The following is a 19,979-nucleotide window of genomic DNA, read 5'->3' as shown; positions in this document are numbered from 1 at the left end:
AGAAGTACAAAATAGATGAACACGCCTCTTTCTCCTCACATGTCTCTGAGTGCTGCTGTAACAATAAGATCACTACACCTGCTCAGAAAGGTGATCTATAAAGAACAGGATGACTTTAAAAAACATATGACTTTTTCACATTGTTATTAGGGAAGATAAATTAGAGATGGCTTGATCTTTGTTTATTAAAGGAGGAAATATCTATAGAAAAATACCTGTAAGTGTGTGGTCTACATGTTTGTCTCAATGCTCATTGGTTACTCGATTCACCTGAACTCACCTCATCACCTTTCTCTCCTGGTGGAGCCGCTTCACCTTTAAAACCTCTGGGACCCTGAGAGGAGAAACGAGTTTAAACACATAACACAGGCTAATCATCATCAAATCTCTGAGTAAAGAACTCTCAGAGTGAGTGCTGGTATCTTCACCTTCAGTCCAGGTAAACCTGGTGGCCCAGGACGACCGTCCAATCCTTGACTTCCATTCCTGCCCCACCGTCCAGGGTTCCCAGGGAGGCCCTTTGGTCCGGGATAGCCCTAAAACAGAGACACACACAGTCACATGATCTGAGGTCAGCATGTATACTGCAGCAACTGATGTTTCAGAAAGGATTGTTAGCTTCATCGTTTACCATGTCCCCTCTCTCTCCTGGTGTCCCTCTGCTCCCTGCATCTCCAGGAATACCCTGAAACATGAATACATTTGAATAAAATAAACTCAATTCAAAACTATGACAAGATGAAGTAGGATCAAACATGAGGAAGTTAAAAAGAGGACAGCCAAAAAAGTGAACCTAATGTAAGTAAGATGAAGTGAAACTCACTGGATGTCCAGGTTTGCCCATTTCACCCATAAATCCAGGAGGGCCGGGTGTCACCTTAAGAGCAGAGGAAACATGGATGACTAACTTACTCTGATGGAGTGATTCAGATCAGAACTAAATGTTGAGATACTCACCGGCCAGCCAACTCTGAGCATCTGATACACGGATGATCTCTGAAAAAATAAGCAATCACAATCAGAACGGAATGATTTATGTGAAAGGTAAAGGGCTAATCAAACAATAAATATGGTTAATGAAACTAACCAGGAAGTAGAAATCAAGTCTTTTTTACAGCTTGTCAAATAATAATAATAGACTGTTTGAGTTTGGGGTGTTTTAAAGTCAAATGTAGTTCAGCTGAGGCTGAGGGGGAAGTATTTCATTTATACTACCTGATGAAATATCTTAATAAGGACTCATGATTTAATTGATGTCATACAGTAAGATAAAGACATTTGTACTGGAAATATGTATCAGTCAGTCACACAGTAGAAGAAGCTTTTTTCCCTCATCACCCCACCACAAAGTGTCAGAGTTCAGGTTTTCACACAGAAGAGATTATATAAGATAAAACACAAGAGACACTTATCGTAAAATAGGGAGCTCATGATGCACTCATGTGGCCAAAATACCTAACAAGAGGTCAAAGAGCTCCAGCAACACTTGTAGTATAAAGATCAACTTTACCGACACGTTTCGGCTTGTAGCCTTCATCAGGGTCATCAAGAAACACATTGCAAACATAGCTTAAATAGGGTAGGTACAAAATTGAGAAAAAGGTAAACTCAACCAATCAAATACATCCACATATGTATACCTCAGCCAATTAAGGCACATGCAAAATAGGACTGGTTAGTTTTGTTGTATATACATATGTGGCTGTATTTGATTGGTTGAGTTTACCTTTTTCTCAATTTTGAGAATTTTAAACTATGTTTGCAATGTGTTTCTTGATGACCCTGATGAAGGCTACAAGCCGAAACGTGTCGGTAAAGTTGATCTTTATACTACCGGGGTTGCTGGACCTTTTTGACCTCTTCAAGCCTTCCACTCTTCATGCACCTTGCTAGTTGGTGAAGTTGTGACAGAAAATCCCGCTTCGCTTCTCCAAAATATATAACAATAAAAACTTTCCACTGTCATATCTCTAAAAAAATAAACATTTGGACAAAACAAGCGTAACACATCATGCAGCACGGTAATCGTTTAATCTCGATTATCTTTTACGTGATCGTGGGAATCTAAATGTCCAGCACTAACCTGGGCCCATTCAAGATTGGAAACCTGGGATCACGCCTGCTTGAAACTTCAAGTTCACATGCAGAGCTCACACTATAGAGTGCTGCAGAGTAAAAATGAGCTCCAAAGACATTCACTCAGGTAGAGCAGCTGAGAGTGATTGAGTATATTGCTTCATTAACACAGGCGGTGGGCTTTTCTCTCACTCTTTACGTCTTGTTAGTTGTTACACTTGAGGTTATAGATGGAGCCAAAAGACCTCAGAGTGAGTAACAAAGTGTTAAAAGCTCCACTCAGAGCGTCTCCTACCGCTCTGATGGTTGTTGAGAGATGCAGCACAAAGCTCTCTGTCTCTGCGTGTAACTCCAGCACACAGGAGTCCTTCTGGTTCATTACACCACCCAGCTCTGCTGCTCCCGCACATATTTTTCTTGGCAGCGGAGCAGCAGCGGGGGTACGAGTGGAGGCCTGCCAATCCTGTCAGGGTGAGGCTACGGCTTGGCAGGGAGGCCTGGACCTCCCTAAAGTCTCTGTGTGTCTCTGTGCGACGAGCAGTCAAGAGCCTTCAGTGTGCTCTCTGACACAGCACACACACTGAGGCCTTTCACAGCCAGCCTGACCCGCGCGTAGAGCCGGTCAACTCAGAGCACAGGGCCTGACCCAGGACTGAGGTCTGGATGAGCTCCAGTTACAATGCCTGCTGATCCTTCAGCTCTCGTTACTGTCTGAGGGAGCACAGAGAGAGAGCTGTGGGCGTTTAAATACACCGTGGACACACTGGGAGAGGATTACTCAGCCCTGTCCTGAAATAGAAGCCAACTTCTCCCCATGTGATCTCCATCTTTATAAAGTCAACTGTATGAGCATGTCACTGTGTGAACTATGACTTTGATGTGAGTCTCATACGTTCAGCTCTTTATTGAAACTATTGAGGATGAAACTGATAAGTTACATCTTGGATCTGTGCGTTTTTTAGGTCATGCAGTTCAGTTTATTGTTTGAACTTTGACCAACTGCACTTACCGTAGTTGTGCATGCATGTTTTTTTCTGTGCAGTGACAAATTATGACTGATATTTCAAGGTGACTCATTCACCTTAACCTACAATTACACTTGAGATTATTGTGATAACTGAATGTCCAACCAGTCGTGTGTTATGCTCATTCAAGTATAATCATAGTGATGTTCAGTGGTGTAGTGGTGCCTAAAGAATGGTAAATGGACTTGAGCTGGTACAGCGCCTTCTGACTACTCAAAGCACTTTTACACCACATGTCACACCTACCCATTCACACACTGATGGTAGAGGCTGCAGTGTAAAGTTACCATCAGAAGTAACTTATTCCATTCATACACATTCATATGTGTCTTGCCCAAGGACATATCAGACATGTATCTGAAGGAGCCGGGTATCGAAACCCCGACCTTCCGGTTTAGAAACAACCGACTCTACCAACTGACCCACAGCCGCCCAAAAGAAGTGGGTATTCTCTTACATTTTCCCCAAAAGGTTTTTTTCAGTGGCCCGTCCAGCAGAGGGTAAATAATGGCCATTAATCCATGGTGTGAATCAGAGGAGATTTAGATGTGGGCATACCCTATGGAGACTAAAAAATAAGTATGTATACACTGTATACCTCCGTATACCATGTACTACACCACTGGTGATGTCACCACGTCCGCGATATAACTCATTCTTACCAAGAATTACAAATCTATCTTCACTTGTGTAAATAATGACCCAACCTACTCAACTACTGTAGATGATGTGCAGCAGTAATTTGAGTATACTTATGTTAGGTGGGAAGAAGAAGAAGAAAGAGGAAGAGGAGGTAGATAAATAAGAATTAGAGGACCATCATCAACAGTATAAGATGATCATTATGCATCACCAAGGTCTTCATTTCCAGCTCTTTCTACCAAACATGCTTATACTGAGTCACCCAGAGAAAATGGAAAACCTGAAGAGGCTTCAAACTAGTCCTGCTTTCATGTTATGTGCTATAGGAATAAATAGAATAGAACCACCTGGAGAGTCAGTCAACACTTTGGAAAACCACTCCCCAAAGTTGACCTCTTATTATGCAGAAACATGGCAGATAAAAGTAAATGTTGGGTGGATAGTAAGACATTTACAAGTCATTCATTTTTTTCAGGTGTTATATGCACACTAGTATTTGGTTGTAACCATTAGTTCACTTTGACGGCCGAGATGAGATGGAAAATCTTTTAATTGTATTTAATTATGTCTGAATGACAGACCAGAAACAGATAAAACAGTGTTGTTTAAAAGCTTTGAGCAATACAATTCAACACATCTTCTTTATATGTCAATTGTTGTTTCCACATGAAGACTTCAAGCTCATGAACACACTGAAGTTCATACCCTGTTTTTCATTAAAGTCAAACCATTGACTTTCCAACTCCAGGAAATCTGAGAAGCACTTGAATGCAGCACAGACTTAACCCAGGTGGCCTTTGATAACCCCTATCCCTGCATATAAAGGCAAAAGATGTCATGTGTGATGGGTTATATGTAATAGAAGGCACACACAGCATTACCATGCACTGACCAAAAACTACTGTGTTGTTCATTCTCTGTGTGCATAGAAGGAACTATCCCAGTGTGTGCTATCATGCTTATAATGTGTCTGTAATCCACACAGCCTAATGCCTGGATTACTACGCATCCTAAGGACACACACAGCTGAAAGTCACAAGTTAATATGGTGACTCGTTAAACCCAAACACCATTACGTTTATATACAGACGAAAATGTTGGTGATATGGGATGCTGACTGTACTGACAGTAAGTCCAGTTCACCAGTTATCAGTCCCCTAAGCTGATCAGATGTTACTATTGATTATTGATGTTTATTAAGTGAGTTCTTCTGATCTCAGAATGAACATAACAGTAACCTCCTACAGTGTTATGGAGTTTACATCCCGCACATCAGGTAGGCCAGAGCTCTCTGTTCCCTCTAGAGGTATCCTCCAGTATTTACAGTTTTTACAAAACACTCAAGGCTGGAAAGTTGTCGTGAACACGAGGTCAAACAGCAGGTGTGTCTCCGGCCTCAGTGTGAAACTTTGTGCTGTTGTCTTAGTATGACTATTCCTGATAAAATAAAGCTTAACTCAATAATTTAAACGCCTTAACTTTCTAGTGACTGCCACTCAATCTCAGCCTTTAATAAAACTACGGTCATAACTTTGCATAGTACTTGTGACAACTACAGAAAGAAATCCTGGCTGAACATGGCTGGTCAGTATATTTTAGACTATGTATCATTAAACTATACTCAGAACACATGACTCATGATTCATAATGATTGTTTAGAGTTTAAACATGAAGCTCCTATGTGAGAATAAAATAAAAATAAAAACATGCTGCTGCCACTGAGGCAGCGACATCAATCAGTCAGCTGGTTTATATGTATCCAGTGGTCTGTACCAGTTTATACAGAAACTTTATTAAGTGAACACGGGGGGTTTGTGGTATTAAGACACTGTGACATTAGCAGTTAGGAATAGACAGAGTGGTGAGGACATTCAGGACGCTGGTCAGAGAAGACCTCGAGGGGACAACTGAAGTAAAAAAAACAACACTACTAAAGAGCCCAAATCCTGTAGGGTTCACAGCAGCTCAGGCTGGTTTTCGTTTGGGTGTTTGTATTTAAATGTACCCTGAAAGCCGTCCAGTCCTCCTCAGAGTTTCTCCACAGATAGAGGGTGGGTAGTCCTGGAGGTCCTGGAGGCCCTGGATCCCCTCTCCTACCATCCAGACCTGGGAGACCTTGTATACCCTGGAAGAGACAAAATAAAAGCATGATCAGAAATTAAAACAACACGTAGAAAGAGTGGAAAAATGATTTACTTGCAAAGTAAAAGGGAGTAACAAGCAGAGTTCTTGCTCAACGAAATATAAATCAAACCACAGGTGTGCTCTCCTATGTTATCTGTTATCAATCTTGTTTTTGTTTTTTTAATCAGCCTGGTGTGAAAACAGTCATTCAAAGCTGATGAAGACCTGGACTGCGACCCCTTTGAAAGGTGGGTCTGGTTCAAAGACAGTCAAAGGAATAAGCACAGGATAGCAGAAATTTCCCGTTTGCAAAAAATTCAAAAGCTTATAAAATCCATGTCCTTGAAATAGTCAGAAAATAAATCTAGACAGATTCACACCAATGTTTGATAAGGATACAATTCAGATATATCTGAATGATCATAAGTCTTTTTAGATATGGAGTGCATTAGAGGGCATATAACTTGAGAGTCCACTGCCTCTGTGTGCACTGCTGTGGTTTTGCCCAGATGACAGCATGCACCATACCCTACTGGTACCACTTCTGAAGTGTAGCGCAGGGGAGCACAGCCCCGAGCAGCTTGATTCACAGAGTCAAAACATCACTGGAGAACTACAAGATCACATGGTAAAAAAAAGAGAACAACATACACTAAAACTAATTCAGGTTGCAACCTCAATAGAACAGGACATCACACACCCACTGAACACTCACCTCGCCCCACTTCCCTCAGGACGAAGGTACAGAGCACTAAGGTACAGAAAGGCTCGCCTCGGGAGGAGCCTCATGCCTGCTGTAATAACGGTCCTGAACAAAAGGCCTCGCTGAACAGGCCAGAATGGGAACTCTTGACTGTTGTCTAACTCTGTTTGTTTGTGCTATTCTCTGTTTTTCTGTGTATAAATGTTCTTTGGTGGGACTTGTCTGTTGGACAGTAACGGTGCTGTGAAAAAGAATTTCCCCTCGGGGACAATAAAGTCTAAAGTCTAAAAAAGGTTACTGTGCCTTTAGGAGGTTGATTTTCTGTTCACTTTGATCACAGCCGACTATGATCAGACGCTCTTATGCGTTCCCCTGTCTGACTTCCTGTCCAGAGGTCATTTGTTCTGTTCAGCTTGACGTGTAATGGAAGCAGCTCCGTCAGAAAAAATGTGGATGAGGCAGTAACTGAGTTTGTAGGGACTTGGGTTGGAAACTGTAGGGTGGCCGGTTCAAGTCCCATTGCGGACCAAGTCTGGAAATTGGGTCTGGTAGCTGGAGAGGTACGAGTGCACCTTCTGAGCACTGTCGAAGTGCGCTTGAGCAAGGCATCGAATATCCAACTGCTCAGGTTCTCTTTCAGGCACAGCCCCTCAACTCTGATATCGCTCATTAGTGCAAGAACAAAGCATCCTGTTTGTGCATGTGTGTGTATTCCTGGTCCTTGTCTGTGTAGTAGCATGTCCAACAACAGAGTGAAGAAACTGATTTCCCCTTGGGGATTAATAAAGTTTGTCTTCTACTCCTTCTGAATAGATTTGGTGTGTATTTCTAGAGGAGCAGAGCAAAGTGGAACACCTCTGAGACGTGTCCTGTGTAAACACGAGGACTGACTAGAGTGGGCGATATCACCTCCAGAGGGCGCACTGCAGACGGAAAGTGCATCCTGTGGAATCAAGAATTACTCAGAAAAGACAGTTTGGGCTGTTTTAAAAGTGATGTGATTGTGTTGTTGGTGCAGCAGAGCGTTCTCTGCAGGATGGAAAACAAGTACAAGAAGTATTACTTGCTGTAAAAAAATCTAAACTGGTGAGACTCTACTCACAGCAATATACAGTTTATCAGAATGTGAGATTATTTGTCATCTGTAGAGATCAGACAGGTTTACAGAGTTAGCATTTTCCTCAGTTAACTGAGTAACTTAAAACTTATAATATAGTCCTGTTAAATTTTTAAATCTAGAACTTGAAACAGGATGGGTACACACTTTCACGTGCACTTCTTACCTTGTCGCCTTTGAATCCCATGTAGCCTTCCCTCCCAGCACATCCCTGTAAGACAAGGCATTGAGATATTTTAGCCTCATGTATACAAGTTGTGGTCTGCACCCTGCCATTACCTGCGGTGTGATGATCTGAAAAAAGAAAAGGTCACTGTTGTCTATCCAGGACATTATTAATGCAATGTGTTTCAAGCTATCTCTCTACCCTGCAATTTCAAAGAAAAAACCAGTATGAGTCAACCTCTCTTAGTTTGATGCAACCACACTGTTTGTAGAGAATAACCCAAACCTCCACTTACCAATATAATACAGGCCTTTTACAGAGCGGTCATTGAGGAAATTACATAAACTACTCGAGGGAAACTTTCTGTGTTGAGAGAAGATATTTTGGTATCACCAGAGAACAAGAGCTCTATTTGTTGGATATTTTTCCTCAAGTGAACTCGGATGTTTCCTTCGAGGGAAATTAAAGGAAATTAAGTTTTTCTTTTTTTAACCCAGGCCTTATTTTTCTCATGTTAGGGTCTAAATGATTATTAGGAACAGTAAAGTTTTGGGTTTGCTGCAGTAGATTGCTGCAGAAAATCTATCAAGTGTGCCACATGTTACACAGGGAGAGACACTGTTTCTTAGTCAACAGACAGGATCAGATTGTTATTCTAAGTGGCTTACACAAATACATAAAGGAACCCTTCCTGAAAAAATCATTTTTTCTTAAGATAAGAATATTAATATTATACCAGAAACAGCTCTTACATCGATCTTTTTTTAAGCCACCAGACTCCATTCACAAAAAAACATTATTCACCATCAAAAAACAGGAGCTGCTGATTTACAGCAGCTCGATATCATTTTGTATCTTTGATGTTTTAACTGGTTAGTTTCAGATCAAACACAACTTGCGTAACACAAAATTACTCAATCAAACTAATCTGTTGAAGCAGAGGTGGACCACACACAAATAATATGCTTGTTGATTTTTAAGTTTATACATTTCGTATATATATATATTATGCAGGTTTGTTGCATGAGGACTCCAGGAAGAGTAGCTGCTGCATGTGTGGCAGCTAATTGGGATCTTAATAAAGGAATAAAGACACTCAAGTTCTGAGAGATACAATTGCTATTTTTGTCAATCTGGTCAGGTGTCTCTGAAGTGAGCATCTTAATGGTTGTTTCTGATTTATAAAAAATCTTAAGGTGTAGCTCTTTATGAATATTTTCTGTATCAATGTCCTGCTGCATAAATTACTCACTAGAGCCCTTTTAATTAATCTTCCTCTGATAGGAATCCCCAACAGGCACCCAACTTTACAACTCTCTGAGTAAGGCTTTCTAAAAAATAATTAGTATCCAGCACTTTCAGGAAATTACTTGACCTTTTCAAAGTTTCAGTTTAGGGCTGTATAGATGTAAAGATAGGCACCGGTCTCCCCCTCTGAGATTATAGCTACAGTATGTCTGATTTCGGGGGCAGCATCTTTCAAGGTGCACATTCAAAGACCAATCACATCACAGCTGTGTCAAAGGCTGACCTATTTCAAACCTCCCTCTAATTGCGTCTGACAAACGCTTCTTCCTTTCCCTCGCCAACGCAGGATCAATCGGTTGAATCCTTCTTGGCTCAACATATTCTGAGATTTATTCCATGCCAATTCAAACTATTGGCGAACTTCAAGCGGCTGATCAATGACACTTTTAAAAGTAAGTCATTGGTTTTACTTCAATCAAAAAGCTGCCAATATTAATGAAAAAAAACTGGCTCTTAAACTTTTAATTTCCTTTAAACTAATAGGTTACGTTCTGTGCTGTTAGCTAGGTTAGCTAGATCTGGTGCAGCTGTTGTGGTTGCTAGGCGACAAGGGCAATTTTTTTGAATAAACTAAATGTTAAAAGCGGGGACAGTTGGTGACATGGAATCCTCCATAGACAAAAAGACAAGATATGAAGGGTCCTGTGTTACATGGTTATTATCTTGTATTTCTGTTATTTATTCCTGAAACATTTGAATTCAGGTTTCTTAATGTTTAGAAAGACATGCTTACTCTTCTTCCCTTTGCTCCTCTTGGACCAGACAGGCCTTTGTGGATTCTGTAGATTTTCTGGTCCAATCCGTAGACGATGTTTCCTGTCCCCGTGACAGGTTCAGATGATAGTGACTCCCTGTGCTGCACACTCAGATCCTGCCCTTCAACCTTGTTGCTTAAAAGTCTGTTTGTTCCGACATCTTGAACATCTTCCACCAACGTTATCATGTTCTCCTTTGTCAGGGAAGTAACATTGTTCAGTTTCACCTCAGACATTTGTGTCTCTGAATCAGGGGAGCTTAAGTCCACAACAGTATATAAAGCTGAGTCTGCAGAATTTCTTTGGATGATATTTTCTTCTAATGTTTTGATGCTTGTGGACGAGTCGATGTCGTGAAATCTTCTGTCTTCATTTTTAATGGCCGACAGGATGTAAGGTTCCTCGACGAGCATGAAAGCACGCTCAGCAGGATCTTGGTGGGTGGAGTCCTGAGGGTTTCTCTCCGACAGGTGAGCCTGAGAGGAGAGAGACAGGAGAAAACTGTAATAAAAAAGATGCATCATAAACGGCATCACATGTTCAATCCTGGAAATAAAACAACAAAAAAGGATTATGCTGAAGAGGCAGAACATCTCTTACATTCAAGAAAATCAAGTGTAATGAGTTATTGTGTTAAACAGTAAATCACCATAGGGTCAATATACTCTCTGTGTTAAAGGGGGGGGTTCGGGATGGTTTTTTTTCTTTAAGGCTCATCTGTAGGGGAGAGAAGGGTTAATCTCGATTTCCTCCCTAAACCCTGAACCCTTACTGCCCCGATTGACATCACCTGGAGAGTGATTGAGTGCACGAGGCTGCAAGGGCTTGAAATGAAATGGTTTAATAGGAATGGGTTATTCCCTCACACTAAGTCTGCAGTTATGCCCACTTAAGGGCAGGGTGAGTTAAGGGCTCGAAAAGTCAGCGAGAGATCCCTCATACTTCAGGATTTGACAGTGGGACAGCACTTAGCCCTCACAGATTTAGTGGGACATCAAAGTCAGTGTGATTGGGCCTGATGTGTGAGTGGCTTGAGGGAGCTGTGCCAGAGTTGACACAGGTGAGATCTGTTGGCTGATTGTGCTCATTCTCTCTTTCTTTGCAGTAGCATGCAGGAGCTGGGCAGAGACACACTTTTACAATCTATGAGACACACACACACACACAAGCCTGAGCAGCACGCTGTACTCCTGGCTGGAGGAGCATTTTCTGTTGGGACTTTTGATAAAGAGAAGTGAATAAGCTATAGAAACACAGAGCCAGTTATGTGAAGATTTGTTTATGTTGTTTGATAGTTTGTGTGTGTGTGTGTGTGTGTGTGCGCAAAATTAAAGAATCTAAATACCAAGTAGATGTAGATGTGTGCATCTGTTGTACTGAAACAGAACCTAGAAGCAGTCAACTATTTCAGAGGGAGAGAAACAAAAAGGACTGCTGCACACATTTCATCAGAATAGACATTTAAACAGAATCCAGATTAAAGACTCTTTCTGTGCAGAGCTCATATGTTCTACCAGTTTTTACCAACAAAGAAACACAAAAACTACCAGCATTCTTTGAAAACAAATGAAAAAGTTGTTTTAATTGCAGCTTAATAAAGAATTTTGGAAAAGTCTTTGATGAATGTATGATGAATGATGTAAAGTCAAAACTTTTCTGAAATAAATATTGAAACATTTTGAGTATTTGGTGAAATTTGTCATTACACTGTCAAATCTTTAAAAACGCTGGATCTATTTTAACAAACACATACAATATGCATTCATGTGAAAATATTAATATATAACTAATGCAATGGAAAAATAATGATGATGTCGATTTTCAGATGGCGATTATCTTATTGGCTGGCTCAACTAGTGTTTATTTTGCCACTAGATGGCAGTGTTGTAATCTACAACATAAACACACAGGAATCATTTAGCACATATTGCATACTAAAAACTAAAAACACTGATCTCAGTTGAGATTCATGGAGGCCTAAATTAATGAATGAATGAGTTTCCAGTGATCAAAAGTACATGTCATTTCATCATTTTATCGAGATCTTGAGAAATAAACTAGTTATCATGGGAAAGCCAGCGTTGTCGTCTCAGATTAAGCATAGAAATGATTTAAGATCTCGAGAAAACAGCTAGAAAATGACTTGCTATCAGGGAAGTAAAACAAAATGTATGGATGTTTGTTGAAGAGTTCTGTAAATTTGAGCAAAAGATGGAATTGAATAAGCACGCTCAGGCTCGACAGAGCGTAGACCCTTTGGACACTGTAAAGAAAGTGACAAACCGTTGATGCCTTTCTACAAAAGAAGCTCAGATTCCAACATTGGGCTCCAGAAAATAAAAGCACCATGCACATGTGCTGTTATAAGTCAATAATCGGGCAGCTGCATGGCTTTCGAAGTAGGTCACTGATACAAGTCTGGAGCTGATAGACTTCAAAGACCATCTGATGCAAAAATGAGAAAGACAGCGGTGCTCAGCTGAGAGGCACGAAGAGGAGGCTGAATACAGACACAGTACAGGCACAAATTCCCCGTATTCACCGTCACACAATGTTTCCTTTATCCTGGACAAGCTGCCATTATTACTGCAGCTCTCCCAGCCTGCAGACACTTGATCGCTCTGCACCTGAGCCTGTTTGTGCAGCTAATCTCCCCAACACGGCCGGTCACTCTGACAGACTGAGACCACTGTGCTGAGAGAATCAAAAAGCAACGCTAAGCTCAATCACTCAAAAACTAAAGACCCTACACAGTGCTTTTATAGAGATTACATAGAGCGACATATGATCACACTTGCTTTATACTTTATATATTTTCATTAGATTAGAGAAAAAGAAGCAAGGGGGGGGTGGGGGGTGAAATCAAAGCTTAAGTGGCAAAAGCTGCAGTTCCTCCACTGTCCACTTGAGGCTGGCTGAAAAAGTGAGTTAATCCCCATTGAGCCCATTGTTAACACGACCAACCTTACAGCAGAAATAAACATGTTTACAGCCTGGTACAATAAAATGATTTGTTCTCTATAGGTCATTTCTCTTCTCATGCAGATTGTGGAGTGAGGTGGGATTACTGTTTTAACTTTATTAGTGCTTCATGTTGAACCTAGTTATGGGTTTGGCCTCTTTAAGTGACAGATGGGCGCTGCTAGCTGTGTGCTCAGTGTCACCTCAGCTGATTCAGTCACTGAACTGAACATCTTTGCCTTGTTTGTAATGATGGTACAAAAGTAATGCCAATATCAGACAAATATGGCTTGCTGTGTCCTCAATTCAAATACCAGTTTTCTTAGTGTGTCTGCTCAACTCCACCACAAAAAACATCTCAATTGAGCGTATCATCCAGCTAATGAAAAATCCTTGGGAGTTTGACTCTATTCTTTTTTCCATTTACAATTTGCCAATCCTTTACAGTTGTTCAATGTGGTCACTTGTACGAAAATACACCACAGTGACGACTTAACTTTGCTCTGAAGCACATATCTCAAATGGTTTGAAATACATTGACTGACGTCATTGTTGCTAGTTCCAGTTATATGTTTATGGTGGGGACTAGTCATCACCAGAATGACTAGTCAGTTAAAGAATTATTAAATATGTTGGCCCGAGATGCTGGTCAAATGTTATGCTCAAACTGTAACGCAGCCACCCACCACTAGTTGGGGCTGTACAGCAGAACCAGCCAATGGGCCTTCTCTCTTCGCTCTACGGGCCAGATACAAACAAGCACAGTGAAGGGATACCATTTCACAGACCAACAGGGGTATGGCAGTACTTTGATCTAGAAAATGGAGATTAAGTTGCATGTAGGCTGTGTCAGGTTAAACTAAGCAATGTGTATCCACATTCAGTCCAGGCATGTGGACCAAAGGCATGTGGTGCTAGAACTGCTAACATTAGCAAAACTATTCAAACCATGTCCAGAGTATTTACCCACAGATGCTGTGAACCACGACTTAAGCCTTGTTAAATAAACTGTGCTGAATTTTGACTGTTTTCTCTTTATTTTCTTAACTTTAGTCTGGTAAATCTGAATTTAATTATCTGTTTAACTGACTGGGAGATTATTTACTAGGAACAACCCTAGTCTATGGTAGTAATGCAAATGAGCAACATTGCATTATAGAAACAGAAATGTAGGACCAGCCTTTTTGGAGTTTTATACCATTTAGGGCATGCCTGTTTGGTTTGATCTGGTCTAACAACCAGACCCTGGTCCCTGTGTTTTGTAGTGCCTTATCAAATTATTAGGGCTTTCACACTTGCAGAAATCTCCTGAAAAACTCCTGATATTTGCAGGAGGAGCTGTATGTATGAACACAAACTGCCAAATGTTTCACTCAGACTTTACTAGGATTTAATCCTGAGATATCACCCAGTGTTTCCCCTACCATTATATTAGGGGGGCGGCCCACCCCCCAAAATATTCTCATTATAGCGTCGTATAGCCGTCTCTATTGCTTCGTCAGCCACTTCCGTTTTTTTCTACGTTATGTCTTTCCCGTCTGGAGACCCCCCGCCCTCCCTCCCCTTCTCCTGTCTGACGTGGTTAGTCTCCCGCTGTGAGGTGCATATGTGAACAGCCAGGTCAGGAGAACATCAGGAGGAGCAGTCCTCCTGAAATTCTCTAGATATTTTCAGGAGTTTCAAGATTAGAAAACAGCTAATGACTGAAGCATAACAATCATTATAGTTTAGTGAAGATAATAGTCCATATAAGATCATGTTAGCAACTGGTGGTTGGCTGGTAGATCGCAAGTGTTAAACAGGAAGAATAGGAACTTAGGGAAAACATGTTTTTGAATATTGAATATTTTTTCTTAACATGGACAAAATAACTTACTCTTAGGTTTTGAAGGCAAAGTCAAACGTTGGCTGATTATAATTCTGTTGTCACTATATTATTCTACTGGAATGTTCTTTTACAACAGTGGTCTCTTAAAAGAAAACGTTTGCTAAAACATGTTTAGCACTCATGATCAATCATTTTTAGTTCATATTGGTCAGGCACTAATGCAGACATTGAAGAAAGTATTGTAAACTATGGAGCCAGAGCGCCCTCTGCTGGACATTATATGAGGACACAAATTGTTAATCACTCTTAGTATTGTTTACTGCATTAAATGTTCTATAAAATAAGTTTTCATACCAGTGAATTTTGGAAAACAAATACTGCAATATCGATGTATCTTGTGACCGGCCCTTATCGGCTTAGTAATATTGACAGACCAATAAAATGGTTAAAATCTGATTTCTATAACAAAAATGATCCTTTATCTTATATACAGTATATTTACTTATGGTTATGAGAAGTGAATGCAACAACTGTCATTATCTCTCTTAAATCACATACAGTGTATACCACATGTACGTTAAAAAAAAAGTTGAATTGAAGAAAACTTAAATGAGGTATGAGTAACGATAAATTAAGTTTAAGTAAGGAAGGTGGCTGATGGGAAAACAAATCCTCTCATCTGGGTCTATACATGAAGGATGGTTTTGTGGAGGGTTTTTTTCTGGAGGAGGGTCGTTCACAGCGCTGCGTGTAGACAGCTCAGAGCGAGGTCAGCTGGGAGGTCAAGAGGGGGTATTAACATCTGAAGTCTACGCGTTACCCTCACATTGTTATTTTGCCTGGACGGAGAATTTCCGGCTCCAAAGTTTTCACTTCAGCTTACATGCTCTCGCTCTGTGCGTGCAGTTAAAGATCATCAGAGAACATCTGATCAGAGCACAAAAAAAAAAAATGCACATGTGACTGCACATATGTGCTGGCAGAAAGCAATGTGCTTCATATGGATTGATTTAATCAGGCTTCAACGAATACAGGGCGTTTACAGGTTTACAGTTGGCCACAGACGCTAAATTAACTCCTACGTCATGACAAGAACAAGAGAGTAACTTTTGATACATGATGGAGTACAAAGTTCACAACAAAACCCCAGCAAACTGTCTTTTTCATACACATTCATATACTTCACCTACCCTCTGTCTACCCTCATACTGTACATACCTGATCTGTCTGCTGCCCATCCACAGCTAGTCCCATGTTGAGAGGGTCCTGCAGCCAAAGGCAGCCCAGCACGCAGGTTAACATAATCCACATGTCTACAGCATGTCCTCACTGCAGCTGTGCTCGTGTCAAACAGAGTCCACAGGCCCATATGCAGCCCCTCTGGTCCTGTGAGAGCAGGAGCTGCAGGCTTTCCCCTCCTCCAGCTGGACCTCACAGAGCCACACCCAGGACTCTGAAGACACACACACACACACACACCACACAGCGCACTGCCACACCCCAAACATCCCAAGTCAGCCCCGAAGGAGGACCGATGCTTATCTGCTGTGTGGAGAGGAAGTCTCCTGTCACATCAAAGCCTGGTGATGTTGTGTTATCTCCATAGAAGGATTTTAAAACCCTGCTGGTGCCTTTCCATAAAATGTACAATCAAATAATCCATGGCTGACAGCAGGATCAAAAGGTATGCTGGTCATGGTAAATAGAACAAAACTCAACAGAATGACATCAACATTTCTTATATAAGAATACTGTGCCACAAATTAATTAATGTGAGTAGTCATAATACCAAACATCTAAAAAAAGTATACAAATTAATTGAACTGTCTGCACATAGACCTGCTTCTCTTAGCGATTTGTACCGATATTTTTAATCAGTGTTACAGGCTTTCACTGAGTTCGGCACATCTTGCTCTTAGACTAATAAAGAATCAAGAATGCCGGAAAGTTGATGAATGACTGGAGGTGGGAATGTCAGGGGACTCATGATATGATACTTGTTACATGGCTCACGATAATGATCATATCAAGAACAGCAACTCTGGGATACTTGATATATTGCAAGACAATCATATCACCATGCATCACGATATCGGATAGATTGAAGACTATAAGACACCTCTTAAAGGAAAAGTGCAGGATTAATGTATTCAATCACTGCAACCTGTGTCAGTTTCTCCACTTATCATGCTTCTTTCTTTTCTTCACCGTCCGACATTATGCAGCTGTATCTCGACCCGGGCCGTCAGCCAAGAAGACCACAGACTCCACACATGGGGTGCACACACCAACTGCTCGGCTACTGGCGCCCCACCATAATTATTTTTAAAATAAACATTGATTTGGCCCTGGTGATATGATAATTGTACCACACATGTCAGGAAAACAATATTATGTCATAACACCATTTGCCTTTATTTCATAGGACAGTGGATAGAGTAGGAAACAGGGGAGATAGAGTGGGGAATGAGATGCAGGAAAGGAGCCACAGGCCGGACTTGAACCTGGGCCTCCCGCTTGGAGGGCTATAGCCTCCTAAATGGGGCGCGACCTAACCGCCAGGCCATCTGCGCTCCATATATTCCCTCTATTCCATTGAAGAAACTACAGTACGTCATTTTCCTGGTCAGTCCCACTTTACCACATATTCCACTTCATGAAACATCAACCATGTGACGATGTGTTGCTGATGGTTGAATAAGTTAAACTGCAGAAGATCTGAAGTTTGTTAAACCTGAAGCAAGTTTCAAACTGAAGTGCACAACAATTGGTTTACAAAGAAAGGACTTAGGCTGAAAAACGTATGACTACACTTTCTTTATGCCTGCATGTCTTTTTCATATTCTATATCGCTGGAACAAAGACTCCAAGGTAGAGCCTGACTGATAAATCTGCAACATTGATATGAAAATGTACTTACAGAACATACAGTATATTGCAGAGAACAGTCTTTAAAATGAATTCATCGCACAGTTTGTCCCATAGACAGGAGGATATTAGTCTGCATGGTTTACAATATTCTCAGTTCTGTGTGCAGCTCATGTAGCAGATCGTGGCCCGATCTATAAGTGGTTAACTCTGGTTAATGTTATACTCTCTTTTCTAATGTTATGAAATGTCAATTATCATAAAGGCTGAAAATGTCACTAACTCTGCCTCCTTTTAGCTATGAATATAGCCTCTCTAAAATCAGTACCAGTTTCAAACCTGCAATATCATCAGTGAGCTCTACTCCATTCTCTTTTTGATGTTATCATCAGAACAACTGATTCGAATCAATTTGGTCTAAAAGCTTGAAGTAGCCGGGATATCTGAATGTCTGATGTCAGCTAAACTGTTTCCTTTCAGAAGGTTTCCACATGCTAGCTTGTGTCAGAAAGAATTTGATAATTTCCCATAGCAATTTATTGTCAGAGTGATTACAAGTGGTCTCCTAAAACCACATCAAAACTCTGATGATCTCACTGCGGGGCGTTTGATTTATGCAGAAGCACTACAGAGGCGACCTACAGCAGCTTCAATCAAACACAGTGAGTAGGGGGATCGTCAGAGGGGCTTGAACGGTGGTCACAACATCCGCTTTACAATTGGAGCGAGGGGACCACATTAAGACTGAATGAGGTCTTTCATAACTCTGCTATATATTGTGTTAAAGAGTGAAACCCCTCAGCAAATAAACAGCTTCAAGTCCCATCACAAAATAAACACAGTGGAACTACGATGGAGCCGACAGATCTATAGGATAACTCTGTCAAACCAGCCATGCTAAGTCCTCTGTACATATATATATATATATATATATGACACATGTGGTTTCGATTAGAACTCAGGATCAGGATGTGATTGGTTTTCTCAGCGTGTGAAAAGGGCAGCTTACATCAGACTGTATGTGTTGCTAACATGGTTGTCTTGTTTGTTGTCTCGCGTTCTGTATTCAGCTAAAGTTGGTTTCACTAAATTACAGGCCACGGGGTTAATCTGAGGTCTGAGATGATACAGCATGCTCTGCCAATTGAACAGCGCACAGACATCTTGGATATGGTACAAACACAAAACATCAGCTCCACTTTAAACCTGAACTTTGAAGTTGATTTTCCCCAAGCAGCTGGCTCAGAGTCACAGTCAAAACACTGTTCATGTTCTCACAGATCTGCAGTGTATGTGTTGAGTTTTTTAATCTTCCTGCTCTGCATTTATTTGGCTGCCGTTATGATGGAGGCCTGCAGGGTTCATTCTGAAGGTGAACTGTGTCTGTGGAGTGTAAAATGTAACATTAATCTTCGAATGACCCTACAGTTAATGAAAGCATTTTATAATATAAAAAAAGAAAGAATCTCCTGAGCAGCCACAGGATTTGCATGATCTAGTTGAAAATGATCTAAAAAGGTATAATAAGTAGAATTTTATTAGAATGATTACATACAAATATCTAAATTTATAAACCTATGTTATATATATTCTTTTGTTGAGTACTCACATTACCTCAAATATTTCGAACAGTTTTCAAAGCAAGAGAAATACATAATTACAGTAAGACCTTTTTTCAGAATAATGGAGGATATAAGATTTGTAATTCCTAGTTTTTATTTGACTGTGAGAAAATCTTTCCATGTCTAAAGAGAGGGTGATTTTGGTGATGATTTTTTTTAACATGCATGATACCAAAAAGACCTGGGATGAATTCTGTCATAAAGATTAACAGGACAGCCTCAAAAGAAGAGTGAAGTGAGTCCAGGTGGATTTACCTTCTTGTTAAAGCCTGGTTTGGCTCTTCTCGTCTATGAAAGCTGTGTAAAAAAAAAAAGAGTTGAGCTGTTTTCAACCTCTCTGACAGACCCTGTCTAATGTCTCCACGTCTCCGCTGTGATGGCAGAACATTTACTGACAGAGGGCTGCAGATGAGAGCAAACAATTAAGATCTGTTGAATGCCTTTTCAAACAGGTACAGTACTACTCAGCAAACCTGAGCAATAATATAATTAAACAGCATGTAGACCCAGTGCATTAGGAAACATCAGAACCTGCAGCTCTGCTGACTTCACTCCAAGCCGCAACCTCTGGTGTTGGAAAATAAAATGTGGAAGTGCACTTCTTCGAGTGTCCACTTGAGGCTGGCTCCAAGAGCAACGGAAGTCACATACACACCCATTCAAAAAACAGAAATAAAAATGTTTGCAGCTCAAGTCTCAATTGGCACACATTGTGCGGGGGTTGACTTTATTGATAACTCATCAGTTTTGATTTTATGAAGGTTAAGTGTCATTCATAATAAGG

The 19,979-nt window shown here is 40.8% G+C and overlaps 1 protein-coding gene across 1 annotated transcript in view; it reads right to left on the bottom strand.

Moving 5' to 3' along the window:
• Positions 1–19,979, bottom strand: part of si:dkey-61l1.4 (collagen alpha-1(I) chain) — a 54,898-nt gene that overhangs the window by 28,870 nt on the left and 6,049 nt on the right. Inside the window, exons 3-10 of the mRNA XM_061037434.1 lie at positions 9,895–10,392; positions 7,854–7,898; positions 5,749–5,868; positions 958–996; positions 824–877; positions 632–685; positions 429–536; positions 281–334 (exon numbers count right to left, since the gene is read on the bottom strand). Of these exons, the coding sequence (XP_060893417.1) occupies positions 281–334; positions 429–536; positions 632–685; positions 824–877; positions 958–996; positions 5,749–5,868; positions 7,854–7,898; positions 9,895–10,392 (972 nt within the window). The remainder of the gene's footprint in view (positions 1–280; positions 335–428; positions 537–631; positions 686–823; positions 878–957; positions 997–5,748; positions 5,869–7,853; positions 7,899–9,894; positions 10,393–19,979) is intronic.

This window comes from Labrus mixtus, chromosome 5 (genome assembly GCF_963584025.1).
Source record: "Labrus mixtus chromosome 5, fLabMix1.1, whole genome shotgun sequence".
NCBI classification, from domain to species: Eukaryota; Metazoa; Chordata; class Actinopteri; order Labriformes; family Labridae; genus Labrus; species Labrus mixtus.
Note: the sequence above shows the minus strand (reverse complement) of the source record. Positions and strands in the feature narration are given on the sequence as shown.